The sequence below is a fragment of the Corvus kubaryi genome, unplaced genomic scaffold (genome assembly GCF_017639235.1).
Source record: "Corvus kubaryi isolate FWS band 111438036 unplaced genomic scaffold, C.kubaryi_AGA036_p1.0 37284, whole genome shotgun sequence".
Classification (NCBI taxonomy): Eukaryota; Metazoa; Chordata; class Aves; order Passeriformes; family Corvidae; genus Corvus; species Corvus kubaryi.
This window is the reverse complement of record NW_024581088.1, coordinates 6,643,997-6,668,250: the sequence shown is the minus strand read 5'-3', so window position 1 is coordinate 6,668,250 and position 24,254 is coordinate 6,643,997. Positions and strand designations below refer to the sequence as shown.

The 24,254-nt window shown below is 41.6% G+C and overlaps 1 protein-coding gene across 3 annotated transcripts in view; it reads right to left on the bottom strand.

The window, feature by feature from the left end:
- Window positions 1-3,118: 3,118 nt before the first annotated feature.
- The window catches only part of FOXN1 (forkhead box N1), a 36,108-nt gene continuing 14,972 nt past the window's right edge, over window positions 3,119-24,254 (bottom strand). For 2 of the 3 annotated variants that reach the window (XM_042026141.1, XM_042026142.1), the window contains exons 2-9: window positions 20,215-20,360; window positions 18,474-18,977; window positions 16,273-16,383; window positions 11,709-11,836; window positions 10,826-10,922; window positions 6,087-6,294; window positions 4,938-5,465; window positions 3,119-4,034 (exon numbers count right to left, since the gene is read on the bottom strand). In XM_042026141.1, the coding sequence (XP_041882075.1) occupies window positions 3,772-4,034; window positions 4,938-5,465; window positions 6,087-6,294; window positions 10,826-10,922; window positions 11,709-11,836; window positions 16,273-16,383; window positions 18,474-18,977; window positions 20,215-20,334 (1,959 nt within the window). In that variant the 5' untranslated portion in view covers window positions 20,335-20,360 and the 3' untranslated portion in view covers window positions 3,119-3,771. The remainder of the gene's footprint in view (window positions 4,035-4,937; window positions 5,466-6,086; window positions 6,295-10,825; window positions 10,923-11,708; window positions 11,837-16,272; window positions 16,384-18,473; window positions 18,978-20,214; window positions 20,361-24,254) is intronic. The other variant, XM_042026143.1, reaches the window with a different exon arrangement.

Below are 24,254 nucleotides of genomic sequence, written 5' to 3'. Positions count from 1 at the left end.
ATGCTAAACTGAAGCAAGACAATAAAATTTCAGATGTAGGAGCCTGAAGTGGAGCAGGAAGGGAAATCCAAACCCAGACAATTTATATTAGTTAATAACTTGCAGTATTGTTTGTTTATCCTAAACAGAACTCTTTTAAAATAAAAGTTATTACAGGACTTTTCTTATAACCTCTGTGAAATGTCCAACCATTAATTCAATTCCATTAAATATAGAATGCATTGGAGAAAATACTTTAAGGTGCTCAGAATAAATAAATTTATAAAGGGAGGACAAGCCTCTCATGTGGATACAAGAAACTCAAGAAAGCACAAGAAAAAACATGTTAAAGTGTTTTTTCCCCTTTTGTTCTTTATGTCTGATCATTCTTCAAAGGCTCAGTTGCAAGCAAAAAATACAGAATAAAATCTGACACTCAGATTTCTTCTCTATTTCTTCCTCCCCCTCCAGCTTGTGATCATGTGTGCAGGCACAAGCATGGAATATATTGGTGCCTCTGAGGGAATGGCTGAGCCTGAGACTGCAGAGGACACGAGTGACACACAGGAATTAACAAATCATGGATGGGTTGTTGTGCCCATCAATTATAAATCTTTGACACAGAAAAAGCAGTTCTGCTTTTCTCGCTTTCAAATCTGTGAATTTAGAGTTTCACAGATATTTATTTAGCTCAGATCAGTAATGTTGTCCAGACTCCTACTCTCAGTTTTGATGGATTTTTTCACATGCCATGGGTTTGCTTTAATCATAAATATTTTATTACATTTTTGCCATGTTTTTAGAGCAATGAACCATCTCACTGCACTTCCTCTGGTGTGTTCTCATGCATTTTCTTGTTGTCTCCCTCTACTAAATATAAAATACTGGGAATGCTGCTTGTTCTGTCAGGAATATCTTGCAAAGGCCTGTGGTGTTCTGGCCTGGTGTGGTTCACAGCGTGCAACTCAGGAGGGGAATTTGTAAGGAGTTTAAAAAGGATTTAACAAGAATTTGGTGCAAATAACGATTGAAAGTCATGGAGAACTGAGCATCTCACTCCCTCGGGGTGCTGAAAATGTTTCAGAAAATCTGTGTGCCAACTCTTTGGTGTTTGCAGAGAAAAGCTTTGAAACTGAGAGAGTCTTAGCAGGAAATTCATTCCCTGAGGATGCAGCTGTGCAGAATTCCCACTGGCACTGGTGTGGCTGAAGTGAACTTGAGGAGTTTGGAGCGTCTGGACACCTGGTCCTGCCCAGCACTGGCGGTCCTGGTCCAACACTGGGATCTTCACACACAGAGCCGAGGGAACCAACCCCTTCCATGTGCCAGACCTGTGTCTAATATTTGTAGAGAACATTATTTACCAATTATTATTATTTTTGGCTTAAGAGTGATGCTGGCATGTTTTAAGGCAGCAGAGTAGCTGCCTGTTCAAGAGCCACAGGGGTACAAAACCAGTGCCTGAGCACAGGGCAGGGGCTGCTTTGGTTTTGCTTTTCCTCAATGCAGGTCTGTATTAAAATGTGTATTTATTTGATTTTTTTTTTTTAAAAAAGGCACTTAGGGTAATATTATCCTTCTAATAGTATGAAGTTGGTAGGTATTTAGTTGTAAGCTGGTGACTCTTAAATTGCACTGAAAATATATATATATATATATATACAGTTTTATATATATATACACACACTGTTTATAAATAGTATTTTATATGTACTGTGTGTTTTATGTCCATATAATTTTCTGCCCAGTTACAGTGCTTTATACACACATGCTGTGCTTTATATATATAATATATATATTACACACACATATATACACACACTTTTTAATGTATGTACACACAGTGTTATATTATTTATATTTATATTTATATTTATATTTACATATTTCTATTTGTATTTATATTTATATTCATATACTGTTTAGAAGCTTTATACTCACTACATGCTTTATAATAATATTCACATTTCTAATAATGCTTAATTTTTCCCTTATTTCTTTATGCAAGTGTTAGGATGGCCAAAACCTGATTCCCCCAGCTCTAATATGTTTGTATAACTCTCATCCTGCTGGCTTTTTTTTCCTCCCTGGAGCAGCTTGGCCAACCTGGCTGCATTTCTTCCGCTCTGTATTCTCTTTGCAGGAAGAGGAGTCAAGTGAGGATTTCTCGGTGGTTGCGTGAGGGATTACAAAGCTGCATCACATGTGCTCCTCCTAAATTGCCTTTATCCGTCTGCCCCTAATCTCATTTTAAGTCTGGACTAGTAGGAAAGGGTGAGGGTGTAGCTTTGGGCCTGGGTTTGGCATCAGTGAGAGTGGGCAGAGCTCCCACCTTGCTGTGAGACAGCGGCCAATTAAACACTTGTGTCTCTATTTTAAACAATTCCAACTCCTTTGTTCCATCCTTGGGAATCCCTCCTTGCTTTTTCAGGGTGTAAATCACCCAATCCGACTCAAATTTTAACCTCCTTGGTTTAGTTTGAGTTTACATCATCTGTGACTAGAGATAAGAGGGTCCCAGAATGGGATGGGTTGGAAAGGACCTTAAAGATCATCCAGTGCCAGCCCCTGCCATGGGCAGGGACACCTTCCACTGTCCCAGGTTGCTCCAAGCCCCATCCAACCTGGCCTTGGACACTTCCAGGGATCCAGCTTCTCTGGGCACCCTGTCATTCAAGACACTGACATTTTTCTGGGTTTCTAGACTACTTTCCATAGTGCTGTTAAGTTCCTACTCCAGGTTACTCTGAGTTTAGACTGCATCACAGACAATAAAATTGGTTTATTCTATTTTATTCTATTTTTCTACTTTTTTATTCCAATTTTTTTTGGTGGAAAATCAGAGGGAGAAAAGTGTTCCTGAAGAACTGGCCTAAGTTTAGTTCAGAGTAGGAACCTACTGCAAGATTTGGTTCAGCATCACAATAAACACCACTGGAGGTAACAGACACAGCAGGAAGTTAAAACACAGATGCTCTCTGGATTTGGCCAACTGCAACTTCTCTCTTCTTTTTTATTACCATTTTAAAAAAATCCCTCATTTAATGGCTTAATAATTCATGTCAATGTTTAGTTTATGTGGCAAAAGATAAGAGGCATGAATGGGAATAAGCTCCAGCCAAGTAAAAATTCTACTAAATAGTTTTGTTCTTTTTTATTAAAAAAGCAGAGTTTAAAATTTCTTTTTAAATACAGTAAAACTTAGATATTTTCCACTGAAGTGTATTTGTTGCTTTGGTTTAGTCTGTCAGCAGCTTGTCTTCTATCTTCTAATACTTGCAGAATTTTCAGTTCATGTTCACCAAAACCCAGAACTTCTTTCAAGGGGACTATTAGTGTTTTAATAGGTAGATTTTATATTTCGAGTGGTCTGTGGTGGATGGTGTTGCCATCAGTGGCTCCAAGAAATAAGTTAAATTGTTGTGTGCTGTGAGTTCTGTGTTCATTTGCAAGCAGCTTTCGTTAAAGGTAAAAAAAGAAAAAGGGGGGAAAAAAAGATCAATAATTTGTTTTCCTCTTATTTCTGGAAGATGAAGAAGATGAGTGGCTTGATAAAACAGTGTCGACAAGTTCAGCTGTTAACAGTATTATCTTTAAATAATATCTTAATTTTTTTTTTTCATATCTGTCTGTAGAAAATGATCATAGTAAAGCTACATATGCTGCGGGCGACTTCTGGGAAAAAAGATAAAATTCTTATTCCCGTGGACACAGTCTCAGCTGACATCAATCAGGGCGGTGTGTGATGGTTAGGACTGGGTTTCCATCTCAGCAGTGGCGTTGGGGTGGGGTTCACATTAAGGCGATGGGTTTGGATCCGGGGCTGCTTAGGTAGGCAGGGGACACCGTGTCCAGCTCCATGAAGGCGGAGTACAGGGTGGTGAGCTGCAGGTCGGGCACATTCCCGTGCGGAGTTCCCGTCGGGATGGGCACGCTGCTGCCGCTCTCCAGCTGGCAGTGGGAGGGGAAGCACTGCGAAGACATCGGCGATGATGAAATGAGGACAAGGGGATCCACGGCTAGGCTGTCGTCTTTCAGCTCCTCCCAAAGATTCCCTACAACAAAAAACCCCGCACTGATTAACAAATCGATTCGGCTTTCTTTGCATTTTCTCTCCGTGTACTTCTTTATATTTGCTTTTTTAATCCTTGTGCTGCAGGAGATGTTGGCTGTTAAACAATTGTGTGCAGATGATCCTAATCTCTTGGGATTGGGGAAGGGAAGAGGTTGTTTAGATGGTTATTATTTGTCTGTCTCCATACATTTAAATCTGGGAGAAAACAGCGTTAATTTAAGAAAATTCTTTCACTTGATAATTCTGCTAGAAATATATATTTATGAAGAATAAAAGAAGACGCCTCAGAAAATATAATTGCTTGGGGTGTAGATCTTCTTAATGCCTTGGGAAGGGGGAAAGAGCATCCTTTTGAGCAGAGATGTGGAAGGGGTTGGAATAATTATTGGTCAAGAAAAATGTTAAAATGTTAATTCAATCAAATTTGTTTCTCTTGGCGCCTTTCACACGACAATTCTCTTGCAAGAATGGCACTAAATAGCTGTGTTTGAGCAGCTTTCAGTTGAAAATAGGTCTGAATTTAAAGAATACATCCTAAATACTGTACTGCAGTACTTAATATCAGCAACTGTGGCCAAGGGAGGAGTAGGAATGTTTCTTAAACTCTGGATGCAAATCTGTAGCTTCCTTGGGAAACTTTTAAAAGATTTAAACAATTTAAAAAGATTTAAACCTAAAATTGCACGGTGTTTATATATAATGTAACCCAAGAAAGGTGGGGTTTGTAACAGCGGCGTGGAGATGTAAAATAGGGACGGAAATGGATCTTGTGGAGGATGGGATGGGATGGGATGGGATGGGATGGGATGGGATGGGAAGTGGGGACATGGGATGGGATATAACAAGCCTGACTCCCCAAGATAAAAACACCTTAAACACGCACCTTGGAGATCAAAATCAGTGAGGGACGGATTAAGAGCATCGATGTCATTGCTGAGGTCTCCCTCCTGCAGCAGCGTGTCCTGCACCGTCCTGGCCGGAGAATGCTCGGGCAGCATCTTCATCCCGCAGCTCGGGGGGCTCTGCGCCGGCACTGGGGAATCCTGAGGGATGCTGGGCTGAGTCCGGAGCTGGCTTTGAGCCTCCCCAGCAGGGAACAGGCTCTGAGGGCCCGGCGTGTGCTGCATCAGCGCCGTGGAGATCTGGGGGAAGCCCTGGGGGGATGCGTAGCACCCGGGCTGCTGCCCCCCCAGCAAAGTGGGCAGGGGGCTCTTGGCATGCAGAGCTCCCGAGGCGTGGATGCCGTGTAGTCCCTGAGGGATCCCGGAGGAGAGCGAGGGCTCGCATAAGGAATGGGATTGGGCTGCCATCTGCCTGGAGAGGGACGCACCTGCAGCGCCCGTCGGGCTGCAGGACAGGAGGGAAGATCGCAGCTTCTCGCTCTTGTCGCCTATCAGGGTGTCAAGTTCTTCTGGAAAACAAGGGGAAAGCCCATGACTGACTTAGCCCTGGATAGCTTGCAGCAGGAATTTTGGTGTTGTTCGGGAAATGGCAAACAGAGGTGCCGGTTCATGTTTATAAAGAACTCCAAAGTCTGAAATGTTTTTCTAAATTATCGTTGCCAAGTGAGTATGCAATAAATTCCATTTTTGGGTTTAAAGGTTGGATACTTAGCAGCTAATCTCAAATTTTAATCGATATTCCTTATTTCAGTATTCTTTTTATCATAGAATGGTTTTGATTGGAAGGGATGTTGAAGATCATCTCATTCCACCCCCCTGCCATGGACAGGGACACCTCCCAGTAGACCAGGTTGCTCTAATCCCCATCCAACCAGGCCTTTTATCTTAAAGTTTAGTGAGATGTCAAGAGAAAATATTTTCTTGGTGAACCTTCTTTGTACTTATCTGGAAACACCTACAAAACCAGGTCTACTTTATTTCTTCTTTTTAATATTTTTTCTTGTTTTGCCAACCAGGAAAAATCCTTAAATGCATTCCTAAACCATGTTTAAGTTCTCTTATAGATCTTGGTGAAAGGAAAAGTCCTGGGGAGAGCTGTTTGCGAACTAAAACACTGACAAACAACTGACCTGGCTTTGCCATACTCTTCCTTACAGCAACTGGGTCTTTCCTCTTCCATTTCTGAAGCTCCTCCTGCATCTTGTCAATCTTGGCTGGATTCAGAGCCCACAAACAGCCTTTCCGAGAAGAATTCCCTGACTTGTTCTCAACTTTCTCAAAGCACTTGTTCAAAGATAAGTTGTGGCGCACGGAATTCTTCCAGCCATCTGGAGCTGTCTGGAGAAACAAATCCAATGTAAGAACAGAACTCCAAGCTAAAAAAAACCCCTTTAAAATGTGTATGTGTGTATATATATATATATATATATAACTCTGTTTTGACTGGTGAGATTACAAGAAATGCTGTTGAAGTTTGTGCCTTCTGCAATGAGAAACTTGTACGTTAGAGGGAAGCCACAAAAATGTTACAGTCATGTTGTGTGGGAAGAGAGGGATCAGATAAAATAGTAACTGATCTTCTAGGCAGAAAGGTTGTCAGAGACCTGCTGGATCTTTAGGGGTGAATTTGCAAATCACAAGAATTAAGTGTGTAAAAACTGATGTTCTAGAACTACCAAGAAATCTATCAGAACCTATTTTGGAACACTTAAAAATATTTCCAGCACTTCATTAAAGCCCTACGTGCTGCCTGGGCTCAAATTCAATGTCCAGGCAGACTTCAAAAGAATTTATCATGCTCCTGTAGGTGTAACTTCGTGTGCTGGCCAATTACATAACCAAATGGTTTAATCACAAGCCTTACAGATGAGATACAGGTTTCCACAGCTGATCACTCATCTCTGTGCTTTGCATTTATTTTCAACTCAGCAGGAGCAGCTGGAAGGTTCTTTAAAGTGGATCATTAAAATGATTCTTTTCTTGTTTGCAAAAATGTCCTCATCTTTTCTTTTCAATTCCTCATAAGAATTGAAAGAAATGAAATGTGGGTGAAGTTGTCCGTGGCTATTGATTCATATTCATGAATTCATGATGCAAATATTTGTCATCATAACTGCTTATATCAAGCAGAGAATTACTGAACAGAGAGCACAAGAAATGAATGTAGGTTTCCACAGTCTTTTAAAAGATGTTGAAAATTAGAATTTCCCTCTTATGTCCATTAAGTTTTTTTTCCATTCTTACTCTTTATTAATAGAGTCCTTCTCTCACAGCCAGATTTTTGATAGTTTGATAATTCCTTTAATTGTTGCCTAGTCCATCAGACTTCCTCTAAGACCATCTTTTACAAATGGATCTGATCCCATTTTGGCTTTCACATGACAGACTGTGAATTTTGAACATGCTTTGATGATATTTTTTAATCAGGATTTAACTTTTTGTACATGCTTTTATAAGGAATGTCAAAACCATTCCTTTGTAGCTTGTAAAGAATTATTGCATGGGTTTAAAAAGCCTTATTGAAGAGTTGAGGGTCAAACTGAATGCTCATTTTCTTCATTAGAAAAATAAATATGAGTGGAATTAAATATATATTATTTACTAAAAGAGAAACTATTTTCTTTTCATAGCACCACAGTTTCTACCATTTTGGCCCACCTGATGTCAGCATTTCACTATTCTGTCTCATGGGTGAGACAACATAAAGTGGAGAAGAGAAGAGAAGAGAAGAGAAGAGAAGAGAAGAGAGAGAAAAGAGAAAAAAGAGAGAAGAGAAAAGAGAAGAGGAAACAAACCCCAAATCTTTAGAACCTTTTCTGCCACAAGGTCATGCTAAACATGACAGATCAGTTTTTCTCCCTTGCAGATAATACTCAAGTTATTTTCTGGCACTTCCAAAAGTGAGTTAATCTATTCCTCCCAGGTAAGTTGTGTATTTAGCTACTGAACAAGCTGACCTGGAAGAATATTCCTGTTTCTTGCCCTGCACACAGGCTCCACGCACCTCTGTGTGTACCTAGACAGGATAATTGGTGTTTCTGCTCAGATGGGAGCGGCACGGGCTTCTCAGAGGTTTTCAGAACATGTGGGGGTGTAAATTAGGAGATGGTTTTAGAAACTGTACGAGCAAAAAAGGACAGGGATTGATTTTGGAGGCTGCTGCTGGGAGCCAAGCAGGTACTTGCATTAAATTTGGGATTGCTGAGCTGTGAGAATTTGTTTGCCCAGGTAGGGCTTGAAGGAACACTCAGTGTGTCAGGTGAAAAAACACCAGTTTTTTAAGCAAATGTGATTGTTAATGAGCAAACTTTGGCTGCTGGAGTGGCTCTTGGGTAGCTGGAACCTCCTTGCTATGGCTGATTTTGGCCATGGCTGCATCCAGCACGGTGGGGATGAAACTGCAGAATCATAAAATCAGCTGGGGAATCCCAGAGTCATTAAGGTGGGAAAAGCCCTCTGAGCCCACCAAGTCCAACCATTAACTCAACACTGCCAAGGCCACCACCAATCCACATCCCCAGGTGGCACATCTACAGCACCTGAACACTTCCATCAGACCACAGACCTTTCTGCCTTCTCAGACCACTGGCAATAACTCCAATTAAAAAGATGAAAGCTTTTTGTTAGACTCAGTAATCACTACAAAAAAAAAAAAAGAAAAAAAGGACAAGCATGACAAGCCAAAAATATTATTGTCCAACCCCACTGATCCTGACCAGCTCTTGAAGTTTAAAGAGTTCAGTGATCTTGCAAAACCCTTTCTCTTTAAATCCAGGTTTCAAGAGAAGGGAGAGGTACATCAAAGACTAATTCAACTTTAGCTGCGTAGATTTTTTTTTTTTTTTTGGTAGAACGTAGGAGTTGGATTGCTCTGTTTCAACTAGAAATGAGATTGTTGCATCATAAAAACTAAATTTGCTGTGGCAGCGAATCCCAGTTAATTTGACTCGGCTTGTATCATCCCATGTCTCCCAGCAAGGCTCTGTGCACACTTGCACTCTTTTTCTCTCCTACCTAAATTGCTTCCCCTCTCCCTGTTATATCCTACTTTTCAGTGAGTGCTGGTAGCAGCAGCAAGATGCTCTTTGCTGATTTTTATGTGATTTTATTTTGCTGAAGACTCTCCAAAAGGAGGGAAGATGGAGGATATTAATTTTTGCCGTGTATTGGTAGTTCTCTGGGCTGCTGTAAAGACCAGAGGCAGACAGAGATTGATGCCTGTAAGTGTAATATTTCATTGCTCATTCTCTCCTGGTTATTTTAAGGATGTTACAGTCAAATACATGTAACTGCATTTGTAAGTAAAATGCAAAAACAAAGCTGTCACAAAATAGTTACTATTTGGGTAGTACCCCCTGCACTATGCTTTTCCTGCAGCAGTAACTTCATTCTCATCAATTTTTAAACGAATTAGAAATTAAAAAAAAAAGATATCAGGTGCTGAAAAACCAGGAAGGACCAGGATGGTCCTGGCAGAGCCCCAGTCCTGAGTCTGAGGGATTCTGCCCATGCTGGCAGCAGCAGCGCTTGGTTTAAAGCTGCTGATTAATTTTATGATCAATTGTGTTTTAAGACAACAGAGAATTAATTTGAGTTTGATCTGATGAATAAACATGCATGTGCCTATAAAAACTATTAATAATATTCCCACCTCCCTGCTTGAAATTCTTGCTGTTTTCCTGTGGGTTCCACTGGGATTTCTGATGGTAGGTTTGTTTGTTTTTCTCTCCCTTCCCTTGCTTGTAATAAATGATGGAGTAGTGAGTGATTCCTTTGGGAGGAAATCTGGGAGTACAGGAGTGTGATGGATCCTGACAGTTCCTCCTCTGCCATAATGTGGGTTTTTCTCTGATTACTGACATATTTAATCTCACTACTTTTTTGTGTGTGCTCTATTTTATCCCCAGTGTCCAAAATCACTGCAAAATGGTATTGGAACATTTATTTTTAGTTATTCTCTGTGTTCTTTTCATATTATAAATGTTTGAACTGCCTTGCTGTGGCTGTTTTAAATTTGCTTTAGTTGCTGCAGGGCTATTTGCAATAGGAAACAGGACAGACTCACTGGCTTTATTTTCGTTTTTGGGCCTTGCTCACAGCTGAGGTCACCCACTGTGGACTTCAGTGAGGTGGTTTTGAAGAATCAGCAGAAATAAAGCTCTGAGTGGAGCAGCACTTGATGATTCCATTACAGCTCTTTGAAAAATCTTAACTAATCCTCCTGCTCTTGGATCCCTGTGCTGACTGAGCATTTTCCACTGGCATTCCAAGTGTGAGGAACCATTCCCTCATAGCAGGCATCCAAATTTCAGCAGTGCTGCTGCAAACCATCCACCCTTTCCCTCCCCAGCTCCCTGTGTAATTATGAGCTTAGCACCATTATCACACATTATACTTTTCTTTGCACAGGGCAGGCATGGGATGCTGTTGCCCAAGATGAATATCCCAGCTCCAGGATGCAGTGAGATAACCTGGAATCCTCTGCTTCCACACCAGTCTGGAGGTGCTGCAAGCTACAAGACCAGTTCTGCCTGTATTTGAGGTCTGAGAGGAAGCAGTGAATGTGTTTTTAAACTTATTCGCCTTTTTTATGAGCTGCTGGTGAGGATGGGTCACTGTTATACACCCAAGCTCACAGCTGGAACAGTTCCTAAGATCTTTTGGAGTTAAATATCACCACATTTCACATTTCTGCCCAGGTGCAAAACGCTGAGTAGTTTGTGCTCATGAGAGTATATAGTGTGTAATTGATTTGGTATTCACCTCCTAAGAAATGATCCCTTTTCATAGCTGGAATCCCATCCCCTATTCCCTCTGCTGACAGATAAGCTTAGAGGGAGATTCCCCTCCCCATCCCTGTGGAACTCACCTTAAAGTAAGGGAAGTGTTCTGTCATGAAATTGTAAATCTCACTGACTGGCAAACTCCCTGTCTTGCTGTTTTTGAGAGCCATGAAGATCAGGATGCTTTAGGGAGAGAAAGAAAAGTGTTTTAGCATCTTCTTCCTGACTCCTCACAACCAAAATTAGCTCATTTTTCACAGTGTGTGTAGTTACTCCCACTTTCACTGTTGTAGCACAAATACAAAGATGATTTTGTGTTTCCACTCAGTTGTTCACAACAACCTCCTTGCACTGCTTAACTCCTACAGGTAATTCACAGAGCTCATACAGAATGTCCAACCTGTGTTTAAAATAAAGCAACACAGAAAGCAGAATCAAGACCTTCAAATCCTGCTGGTGTGTAGTTACCAGAGGTTTCATTTGGATGCTTAAACTGGTGAAGGCCACAAAGAGACTCAAACTGACAGTGAGGGATAATTAAAATTTAATTATCTGGTCTACTTTGGGGGCTAAACCCATATGACTGCCATAGCTGATATGTTTTCTAGGCATTTCCTCACTCCAGTAAAAATCAGAGTTAGTGCAGGTGCTGGAATAGACAACTGAGTGGGATCAGAATTTCATCTGTGATGAAATTCACAGCACCTAAAATTTTGCATTAGAGAAACATCTCACTTTTTTTGGGGGGGGATTGATCAAGACTGTTCCCCTGCTTCACAACACTTAATTTCTCTGTGCCTTGACCGGCCCCAGAGTCTGGAACATTTTGTGACCCATAGGGACAGGACAGAACAGCCCGGGAACAAGACCAATAAGAGCGAACGTGTTGTTGCAAACGATGCTGGAAACAGGCCAGGAGTAAACAGGGTATTTCCTGTAAGGTGAGGGCTTGGAAAAATATTGTATTACCTGTAGGAGTAGATGGGTTTGGGAAACAGAGGCTGCTGGGATTCTTGGCTGCTTTGAGGAGCAATCCTTTGGTAGGGGTAGTGCGAGGAAGCGATGTAAGTCACGGGGTAGCTGCCTCCTGAGGGGTACTGTGGGCACAGGAGAGATGTTATTTGCTTTACCAACAAGCTCCCAAAAATATTCCCTGGTAACAGCATTAATAACAGCATTGTTTCTGAGGATACTGCATGGAAAAAAGTATTTTCTTTATTGCCTGCTATGTGAAAATCATGAGGAACTCTGTCCTATTAATTGTCTTCAGATAATTCTTAATTTTATAGACCTAAAGCTTATCTCCCTTCAGCCACCTCTTTTGAAGTATTTCAGCCTGCTCAGCCTCCCCTGAACATGCACACAAAAAATGAATGATGTAATTTTATTGACACTAAAAGAAACAAACCCAAGCCACCAGAATAAAATACTTCAATGTTCACCTTAGAAAAACCAGCTGAGTAAGTAAAGCTGCTGAAAGTGTAGGAAGAAACAGAAAAGTTTTGCCTGAGCCTTGTTGGGTTTGTTTGCTTTTTTTTTTTTTGGTTGCTTTTTCTTTAGGTGCAGAGGATACAGAAAGGCAGAAACTGCAAGCATATAAAATCTGCTTCTGAGCGAAAAGCATCCCAAAATCTCTGTTAAAATCACTGTCACCATGCAAGGCAGGGAGAAAAGCAGCAAACAATGACAAGAACTTTAGTGGATGCATGAGAATGTGTTTAAGATGAATGTATTATTATGGAATAAGTCAGTGATGTCATTCCAGGGGTCAGGAGAGCAGCACGTGAGACATTTTTGAGGTGGTTTCACGTTGCCTGTCTCGTGCTGAAGCTGTTGGGCTGCTGCCTGTCTGTTCCCTCACAGTCAATTCCAAGGAAAGGCTTCTCCAAGGAGCCACCACCTGAAGTGACATTTCCACCCCATTTTCTGTATCAGAAAGATAAAAAGAATAGCCAGGACCCCTAAACTCAGACAATATTTATGCCACCCTTGCCTTTCCCCTGGGACCAGCAGCAGAAGCTCCCTGAGAAATGCTGACCTATCTCTAAGATCTCTAAGCCTGTTCAGCTCCCAAGACACACTAAAGAGGTGGGATCACCAGGATAAAAAACCAGGTGAAAGACTGGAGTTAATCCCCACAGAGACAGCCTGGGTTGCACCAGAGTTTCTGTAGATCTGTTCTCAATTTTTAAACACAGCACTTGGTCTTTTTACTTACTGAAAATTCCATGTTTTTCTTCCCCAAATTACAGTTTAAACCTGCTGGAAAGAGGCTTTCAAGAGCAAAGGAGCATTATCCAGTTTAGGTAAGATAACATCAGCTGGCTCTCTGGGAGCTCTGTAAGAGAGGAATTTCTGCCTCTTCCACATGAATCTTTCCAGATGCCAGGGCTGAGGCATGGCCAAAATTAGAACTCCTGTCACATGCTATTAAAAAATCTACCTGGATGCCTTCCCTGGTACTCAAAGGTTGCTGAGGCCTGTTCTGGTGTTTTACTGCTCACCTGCAGCAGTCCTGTGTCATGAGGTTTGTGTGGTTCCTCCATAAAATTGTGATGTAGCTCTCAAGACTCATTGGAAAAAAAACCCTTGGACATCTCTTAGTTTCTAATTATAATCCCTTTTTTTTTTTGGATCAATAGCTTCCATTGCTCTTGGTTAAAATGGCAAAATATTCACAGTCTATTTATTTATTCTGTACTCGGAATAATTGATCTTGGTTTCTCTGTGGTTTCATTCTGGCTGCTGGAGTTTTTCTTGCCTGTTTGCTTTTATTTTTCTAGCACTGAACTGCCCAAAATGGAATGTGCAAAACCAGACTGAATAGACTCAGTTGTTTGCATGGTGAAAGAAATGAAATGTACATAATTAATCATGCCCTGCCTTGTTAAACTGAATATTGGGCACAATTAGAGTGTCCAGAGATGCTGTGAACTAATTTTTGTGTGCAGTGTGGTGCTCCCTGCCTTGTGCACTGGGTGCAGATTTTTCCCCAAGAGTAGGAAACTGAGCAATTCCTACAGTAATTCTGATTTTTATTGGTTTTGGTGGCTCTTTGAAAGGAAACAACACTAAGACGAGGCTGGTTTTGATGTCATCATGAAAGGCAAGACCTGGGCCTTTTAGGGATTATTTCTGTTTTATTGGTTTCATGAGTCCTTTTTGAGGGAAGGGAGGCTGGGGAATGGGCTGGAATGACAGGCTGGAGCTGGTTTTACAGTCTCACATGGCATGAAAGGTGTTTTATGGTGGGTGGGTGAGTGACTCCAGCCAGTGTCTGCTGCTTCATTCGGGTCAATAATAACTCATTTTTCATCTGAGTCACCATTTCTGTTGTGTCCAGCAAAGGGGAAGGTGAGGCTGTTCTATCATCTGGACAAAATTAATGAAGGAGCTGAATCCCTCTCATCCCTCTAATGAAAACTCAGTTTGAACATCCTCCACTCCAGGGCCCGCTCTCCGGAGCAGAACTTCCTTGGAGTGATTTAACTTGCACTGCCCCATTCCAGTTTGAAATGCAAAGCATTAATAATGGGGCTGCTGCATGCAGAAGAGGTTATTCCACTTCTTCTCAGCTGCACCCCATGTTCTTTTCATTTTCCAGTGTGTGATTGTGACACAGGGACAGCAATTCCACCTCTTTTACCCATTGGTTTTTTGTTTTATTTTTTCATTCCTGAGCAGGAGAACACATTGCCAGACTTCTCCTATAGTGACATTAAGCACAAGTACTGAAAAGTCTGACAGAAACCTGCTGCACTTAAGAGATTTGTCCCAGTGCCAGCCTGCAGGTGGATGGAGGATTTTCCTCTTGGTGCCTGTTGGATCTTGCCTGGCAGCTCCCAGGAGCTTTAATTCTGGAGGTTTTTTGGAATGTGGTCAGTATAGAAACAGCACTGGGATCAAATCAGCAAGGACAGGGGAAAGGTGCCTGCTGCAGAATGGATAAAGAAATCAAAAATACTCCATGAATTCACGAGCTGAGGGGGGTTTCTGCCAAAGCAGCACACAGAAATGCCATTTTTGTGGTGAGTGAGATGTACAGAGCTGTGAGATATCCACAGCAGTTTATATATATATATTTTTTTTTTTTTTGCATCATTTTGGGACCATTTTCTTCTAAAATAAAAATAATAGATTTGTAAGTTAGGATAGTACTGCAATATCCCATTAGTTTTTATTCTATTTTAATTTTATGATTACCTTTTATCACTTCCACTGAGTTTCAGGCTAACAAGAAAACAACACAAGTAAATTAACTATGGCAGTGTCGATAAGAATTTAAAGATTGTTGCCTTTTTGCCACATGTCAGGGAAAAATAAGTAAATTCTGGCTGGTGGAATATCAGTGTGATAAGCAAAATAAAAAACCAGGAGTGATGAGTGTTTCCATGACTCAGTAACACCACACAGATTAACAAGCCCAGTGAAATGTCACACAGGAGCTTGGGTTTGGTTTTCTTTGCTCAGTTTTAAATCCCTGCTCTGTCAGTCACGTGTTTTATACTCCATGTGCCAGTGGAATGAGATGGCACAGATGACGCCACAAAATCTGTCATCAGTCCCTGGGATCAAAGGAGACAGAACTCAGGTGTGAGCTTTTATCTTCATGTATTTTGGAGTTCCCTTTAAGTTTCATTTAATTCTGCTCTAATGGGCGGGTGTTTTGGAGTTGTGCTGGTTTTGTACATGGATTTCTACCTATAAATCTGAAAAATCCTTGTTGCCTTAATTTCACCTTAAGTTTTTTCCTTCCCTTGTTTGAAATCAGCAAATTTCGATCTTGAACATCTCCCTGAAAATTTTATACTGTGCAGGTAATTGAGCATAAAAGAGGAAAGTTTCAAAGCATTGGACAGCCCCACCATTTACATCTGCAGGAAATTATTTTAAGTGTCAATAATAAGGTTACATTACAGAAGAACAACCTGAATCTTGCACCTTCTCCTGCACCATCAGCATTATTGTCAATCATGCTTCAGCTGAATAATCTCTCACTGGGGATGATGTAAGAGGCAAAAGATTTCAAAAGAGGTGCGTGTGCCATCAAGCACAAGGAAAGTGAACATCGTTTTGCTGTTCCAATTTTACTTTAAAACATCTTTCTATGTTTGGTCTGAATTTTAAGTGTACAGTCACATGTATTTGCTTTTTTTCCCCCTGAAGTTAAAGCACAGTTAATTAAGATCCTGAAATGCCAAGAGTTTTGTTAATAATTTATCTGGCTTCAAAGCCAATTTTCTTGAGTGTAAGGGTGAAAATATAAATATGCAGTACCAAGATTCCATTTTTACAAGTTTTGGGGTTGTTTTTTTTCTTCTTCTTTTTCTGAATGACCATTTCAAAATGCATTTAGCTGTGGTTCTTTTAGGATCTTATTCTCATAAACAGAATGTAGGTATATAAACATGGCCCTGGAAGCCCATAGATCTAAAGATGTTTTTAAATCCTTTAAAAAAATTATTATTACCACAATTATTGTACCAGTTGAGGGCTAAAAATCCAGGGATTTTGGTGCACCTGTGGTACTGACCTGATGGAAAGGGTGTGAGGGGCAATACATCTGCTGCACTTGGGGCTGGTAGCAATACAAACCAGGCTGCCCTTCCAGGGGGGATGTCCTAAGCTTCATGTCTGAATCCTGCTGGAAAAATATTCAAGGAATGAGTTATTAGAGAAAACAGTTTAATTTAAAGTAGGAGAATTCTGTTTGTCACTGTCTAGATTTGCCTTTGCTATATTGACTTTTTGGGGCTTAGTTCTGTTTCAGTGAGAGTTAATAGAAGTTGGTTTGTGTTCTAATGGTGCAAATCTGGGGATGATCCATCCCTGGAAGTGTCCAAGGCTGGGATGGACGGGGTTTGGAGCAACCTGGGATGGTGGAAGGTGTCCCTGCCCATGGCAGGGAGTGGGACTGGATAATCCTTAAGGTTCCTTCCAACCCAAACCACTCCGTGATTCAATGAAGACATGAACCAATTCCTGCATTTCCATAATTACAGCTTTAGAAAAGGAAATCCCAGGCCACACTCCATGCAAAAGCAATCCAGAAAACGTCAGGCTCTGGTTATATTTTTATTTCTTCCTCCCTGCACACACAAATCACACACTCCAGCTTTCATTCCTGAGTGTGCACAAGTGTCTCCCTCTTTTTTCCTTCTCCTTGATTTTATCTTGCAGGCTGGCAGTCCCTCCAGCTGGCTCTGGAATTTTGGCCTTAGCTGGAGGGTGAGGTCTGCAATGTACAGGAGAGGGATGGCAGAGAAAAATCACACTGGGCTGACTACTGGGTTCAACCAAGATGCAGGGAATACGTAAAAATGGAAGAATTCAGTGAGAATCTTATTATTTCAAGAATCTAATAGCACTTCTCCTTCTGCTTTAAAGCAGGGTAATAATGACAAGCTCTTATGGTATTTTGTCTAATAAATAAATATAAAATGATATATTACATAATAAATATTTTAATATGTTTTATATGTAATGCATGTACTATATCTAATAAATATAAAAATATTTAATATTTTAATGGTATATTATTAGGAGCACAAATTAGACTTGGTTTGACATCCACTATTAATAAATATCAGTGTTATTTTTAATTATTATGTTCTTAATAAATATCAGTGACCACCAGATGAAGATTTTCAGAAATCCCAACTTTCCAGTTGGAAGCGATTTAGGAGTTGGGAGTTGGGTGCTGGCAGAACCAGGGGAGACACCAGCAGGGAGTAGTTACAAGTGCTTGTAAAGGGCTCCTGCAGCGTTGCCTCTGCATCCTGCACATCCTGCAGCCCAGGGATTTGGGAAGACAATGGGAGTTTTTTTTTCATCAGCTGCTCATAGGTTTTGCACTGAACTCCTCTGACCTAGATGAGTGTTTATCCAGGAAATAAGAGATTTAGATCAATTTCCTCCTTAACCTGGATGGCTTCAATCCCCAGGTATGTTCCCTGACAACATCTCTCCATTCCCTGGTCTTAATCCAATTAAGATTTTTTTTTAAAAAAACTCCTCTTTCATTTGGTAGCCCACGAATTCTCCCTCTCCCAGCCATTTCGAACCAGCTCAGGGCCCTCCTCTGGCAGGTGGAGTTGTTCTTTTTGGCTGCAGGAGATGATCAAGATGCACTTTACACCTTGGATCACAGCAGAGATAGTGTGGAGATACTGGAGAGTAATTAAATTTGCTTTTCAGGGATCTCTGCTGCCCTAAATAGGCAGTTGCCTCTATCTACTATTGGAATTAGCCCAGGTGACTTGACACTGCACATAGAAACAGAGCTGGTATTTAATTTTTCGTGGCACCGATGTCTTAAAGTTTCTCTTCTATTTGCACTGAGAAAAGTGCAGGTGAGCTGAGGTGTTGTAACAAATCTGCCCCACATCCTCATGCTTGAAAATACTGTTTTGTGAACTTTTGCCTCTTGAAAATACCAACTGATGACAAATCAGGGAGGATTTGGATATTTAGGATTCATGTACCACGTCTAATGGAAAATCATTTGTCCTTGTGCATCTTTCTGAGGGATGTTTTCCAGCAGGGAAAGACCATAAAATAGGGAATTTGGACACATAAATATGGATATATCTAAATATGCTTTTCCTGAGCTTTAGCCTGTAGCTTGACAGGATAACAAATATCAATGTAATCACGCTAAGAGATAAGAAAATACTTCCAAAAGCACATTTTTGCCAGTGAAAACAGGGAAAACAATTCCAAAAAACCACTGACCATGACCTGTGAGCCATGCTCCTGCCCCGTGGTGCTGTACTGGAGGCTGCTACACCACGGCTGCTCCGCGGAGATGTTGGGGATGTGGGTGGGAAACGCCTCCGGCTCCTCAGGACCCACAGATCCCGGCAGACCCTCGAAGCCATCAATGCTCCTGTGGCTTTTGAAGGGAGAAGCTTCTGGTGGCAGGGCCTGGTGTGCTTCCTGGAAAACATCCTCGCTGATCTGCCTCTTGTAAGGGTGGAAGGGGTTCCTGCTGCTCTTGAGGAAGCGGTCGTAGCTCCCGGCAGTGTTTTCCTCGTAGCTGTACCGTCGGAATTTTTCCGTGCTGAAGGATGCTTTGAATTTGTTCTTGCCACAGGGAATTCCTTGGCTCGCAGGGTACCTCCCGTGGATTTGGTCCTGGGATGGGGAAGCAGGGCTGGGGCTGTGAGAGGATTCTGAGCTCTTCCTTTCTGTCCTGGTGTCTGGCTCATAGGGTTGGCAGCTGTAGCTGGGATTATCCTGTGATGGAATATTGGCATTTATTGATTTGAGGATGGTGTTTAAGATTAGTATGAGCAAGTATTTTATTCTTTTCGCTATCTGCATTATTTATTTATAGAAATCATTTATATTTTAATTACATTAAAAATGCATTGTTAATGGTAAGCATGAAATGACCAGTGCTAACCACCTTCATGCAGAGAAGCCCTCAAAAGACCTAAAAGGTTTTCTGATTGCTTGGTATCCAAAACTATTCAATAATTAATTAATAAAAGCAAGGCCAGGTTGGACTGGGCTTTGAGCAGCCTGGTCTAGCAGGTGGCACGGAACTGGATGATCTTTAAGGTCCCTTCCAACCCAAACCATTCTGAGATTCCACAAGAAAACTGAACTGTCCTTGAAAAATGGGGCACCTTGACTCTCTGGTCTGACCATTCCAGGGAAAAAGCTGAGGTATGACCAATCAGTGAAAGATTAAATGACAGGAATGTGATAAGTGCAAGTCTTGTCGCCTGCAAGTTTAGTCAAATAAGCTTGATCTCATCCCCTGATGGTGTTCCAGGCTCCAGATTTGTTGGTGGTTACATCACTTCCCTTCATTAAGGTGGCCACACTCATTTGGAGAGACAAGGCAGGCTCTGGGCAGACACTTCAACCTTCCTGTCTCATCTCCTCCCCTCCCTTTTGCACTTCAGCAAAGAGAAAATACCAGCTACTGAAGTGCTCTTTAATCTGGAGGAGCAAGGCTGAAGCAGGGCTGGTGTCTGGATCCTGGCACTGAAAATATGCATATTTTCCCTGACACCAGGGATGAGTAATTACTGGGATGCCTTTGAGAGGACACACATCAGTCGGGAGCAGGGTGTTGTGTGCAGGGAGGGGGGAGATGGAATGTCCTGTGTTCCACAAAAAGGCAGACCAGATTATTGAGTGGTCCCTTCCCTCCTTCCCTCTCCAAATCAGAGCTGGATTTCAAGAAATCCCTCAGGGAATAAAAGGATAAATCAGGATAAATCCAGGGCTTTCTGCAGTGGAACACAGCACAGCTTTTCCAGGCATTTGAAGCAATGAAATAGGAAATTTAGCTGGAGTTTAAGATTAGCTGAGCAGGATAACTCAGGTTTCTACCCTTCAAGAATAAAACTTTCAGTGTTTGCTTTGTCACAAGTAGGTTTGGTGAGATTTAGTACGGCAAGAGCTGCATGTTGATTCTGATCTTTGAAGAAAGAGAACAGGCCTGGGCCAGTTTACTCACACTTTGCTGAACTGGGGATATTGAATCCCCCTGTGCCTTCATGAGGTCCTGCTGGTCCCTTTCCAGAGTGTCCGAAGGAGAAAATTTAATATTGGATTGGTCCTGGAGTAGCGAAACCATCACCAAATCCACGTCAGACAGAAACCCTGTTAAGGCAAAATCAAATTACAATGAACACTTTTTAAAATTTAAACTGTGGAACAAACTCCTTGTTGGGTGCAGGTGCCTGGACAGGCTGGGATAGGCAGCTGGACCCATCCTGAGGAACTCCTGACAAGTGGAATTTTCGGTCTTAAGGAAATGTTCTGTAGATTCAATTCCAATGGAGATGGGATTCGGGGTTTCTATGGATTCACTGCACAACTTTCACAAAAACAAGTAATTTCTTTGTTTTCTGTAGGATCACGAATGGAAATGTATTGTTTTGGGGTTGTGCAAATTTGGCAATGTCACTTTATTGAGAGATTGTGATATAAATGTGCCCCAGGTGTTTTCAGAGGGACTATATTAAAAAAAGGATATTTTCCTGTCATTATCCAGGCTGATGGTTACAACACATTTACATTTTCACTCCTGTTTTTTATTAGTCCCATCCCTTCAGCCCTTCTATTCTCTTTTGCATGATTAAAATGTATCTGAGATATGTAAATGACTTCATCATTCCATCCCTGTTTTTGTTAGTTGGATCTCCTCTCTAGTTCCCAATCTTTGATCTTTGGATATAGGAGACATATCTGATGGTGGTCTTTGGATTAAAAGGAATAAATTTAATCTTCTGGTGTTTTGTTTTCTACCATGACTTCTCTTTCCTTGTTCACTGTAACCTTACAGTAAAACAAAAGCAGGATGTGCATCCTGTTATGTCGTGCACCAAGTTTGCAGCTACACAGAGGTGTTTGTGCTCACAGTTTATATTTCAGGTGAACAAATAAGGGCTAAAAAAAGCCACTCAAATTCAAGAGTTAATCTGCCAGGTCTTTGCCACGTGTTGAAATAGCTGTTAGGTAAATATCCAAGGGGTTTGTTAGGTTTGCTTAACAAAGATATATCACCTAAAAATGTGGAGACCTTTTTTTTGCCTTTATAGTTCAAAGAGAAATCTGTATTTCTGATGAGTAAGACAGCACTGCCCGGGGGGATAGAGCACAATGGGGCTTGGAAATGAAGCAGGAGACCTGCAGTAATACATCAGGAAAAAAGATGATGTGAGATAAAGTTCAGAAACGTCTGAGGCACAGGCTCCTCTCCCAGTGGCTTCACTGGAGGCTGATGAGGAGAGAGATTTCTCATCTTGAAAGAAGCAGGTGGGAAAACTGACAACTAGGAAATAGATGTGTCTGTTTGTAAGTGTTCCACACTGCCTGCCCTCCCAGTGCTGCTTTCCCACTTATCTTCAGGTTATACAAAGCCGGCTCTGACCTCTTTTATACTGCAACTTTTCAGCCCAGCTGCCTCATTTGTGGTGTGGAGCATTAGAATTTTATTAAAAGCTTTTGCACAGGTACAGTTCTTGCCTGGTGGCTTGTGCATTGCGAGAGAATTTTGACAAATCCTTTCTGAAAGCAAAGGGAGTTTATCAGGGTTGTTTGGACAGTTACTACAAAAGGTCCAGGAAAATCAAATTATTCTTGTCCCTCCCCTCTGAGACCTTTGCCAGGTTCTGTTGATGAATTGCATTTTGGTAGGAAAGGAGGAGTCTCAGTGACATTTCAGACTATAAAAAGTTCCCTCTGTGTAGGGAAGGTGTTTTCTTTGTTACTATTAAATGAGAAGCAGCCAAAGGCAAAGGATTTTTCTTTTTTTACTGTTAAATGAGAAGCAGCCTTAAACAATGTTGGGCTGATAGTATGTGCTCAGTGGTGGTTATTTAATGCCTTTGTCAAGAGTCCATTTTGGAGGATCTCCCATATGGAGAAAAGTCCCAAGGCTACCATCACAGTGCTGTTTTCAGTTTTCACACTGGCACCAGCAGCTCAGTAAGAACTGCAGCTCCAGGTTATCCTCATCCTGGAACTGGCACGCTGTGGATATGTCTTGCTGTGAGAGAAAAGCCTCTGGCCACGTATTTCTGATTTTCGTTTTCTTCTTGGGACTCCAAGCTTCTCACCCCAAAAGCCATTTGCAACTTCACTCTCACTGATGTGTCTCACAGCAGGATGCAAATGTAGATCAATTTAAACTGCCAAATCAACAGACTGAAAAATCTTTGCTGTCACTGTTCATTAAATCTTTTTTTTAATGTCCTTTAGAGACACTTTGTCTTATTTTGTACAAAGAACATGAAACAAACAACCCCCCCCCAAAACTCCAAAAACAATGAGCTCCAAAGCACTTTGCATTGTTAACATAGACTTTAGCAAAGAGAAATCACATCACTCACTGACAAATCTTCTTTAGGAGCAGAAATTACAGCCAGGGGAGGTTGCCAATAACCAGGATTACAATAAATCATTTACAACAAACTCTTCCTGCGAGACAGAGCTTAAGGAAGTTGTGGGTTGCCTGGATGTAGGATGTGCTAAAGCAAACAATGATGCTTTGATTTGGAAAGAGGTATCTGATTATCCCAGATGTAGCTGGAACCATTTCATGTCATTTTGGCTGCTGTAAATGTTGCATGACCGTGCGAGGCTCCTGTGATAAGATAACTACCTCAACAATACGAAAATAGTGAGAAACTGTAACCTCAGCTGGGTGTTGGGGTAAGTGAGGCAGCAGCAGCTGATCTATTAGCTCTGCATGACTGAATCCCGTGGCAGAAATCCATGGCTTGAACAATCCTTGGGTTTGTGTCTCCTCTGCCTCTCGGAGCGACCTGAACTCGCTGGGTGTTGCTGTGAGTGCCCTCTCCAGCCCTTGGGGCTGAGATCGGTTTTCACAAGAGGGAGGTGTGTTCGGATGTTCCCCAATTCCTAATCCATCCTCCCTGCCTGCCTTAGGCAGCTCCCTGAGCCTGGTTTGACATCAGCTGGTGTGACCTGCTCACATCTCTGCCCGAATCACCAAATCATCATTTTCCTCCCCACATCTCACTGATGTTTTCCAAACAACGACGTGGAATTCTTTTTCCCGTCAAGTCTTTACAAGAAAGGAGCCACAAGGTTTCAGGATTCCATTTTTCCTTTTGCAGTTAGAAGTCCATCCTCTGTCAGTCAATGATGCCATGTGCCAAACATCGTAGAAGTGCCCAGAATGTTGTGGCTAACACTTGTCATGGAGACAGGAATATTTCTATGCATTACTAATTCTGGAAAACGTTCCGAAGAGGAATTTATTAATAAGAATCAGGATTTTTTTAAAGGCTTTTTAATGAATTCAAGACTTTTCTAAGGTTACTCCTGCCAGGCTGACACTGGAGGTTGTGCTGGCTCGTCAAAGCTGTCATTGCTTTGTTGATCCCTGACATTCTTGTCACCAAGGCTTGTCCTGTTTTTAGGAGACATTTTCAGGAGCAGGATTGGAACCTGCACAACCCAGCACTAAACTCTGGTTTGGCCACATGAATTCCTCATTGCTCCCTTGCTTCTCTTCACAGGATGTATTGGACCTTGATTACAGGATACTTGAATTACTTTACCGAGCTTCTAAGGACTGTAATTTCTTTTCTCCTGAATTTAAATCCGCCAGTGAGTTTGTTTAATTTAACCGTGCTATTCTTGCTCTCTTATTCCAGGGTTCTGAGCTCAATTCTCTCATGGTTAGCCGTGATGGCTGCCTATATTTCACTACCTCTGGAAATATCTTTTGCATAATTAGAGGAAAAAGAAGATTAATGTGACAATCTCAAGGATGAGTGAAGAAAATTTGCAACCATGAGACCGTTTCTGCATCCAATGGCACGGGATGTGTTTGCTGCCAGTTTAGTAGTAAAGTACTGAATTCCTGTGAGATAAGGATGCCATTTTTAAATGAGATCATTCCTGAATTATCAGGCTTTGTTCATGAAGGGCCACCTGTAGGCGAGGCTGAATACCAGGTGAGCACTGTGGACTCATTGCCACCATGTCCAGGTGTGCTGTCCAGCAGGAGGGGTGGGGAGC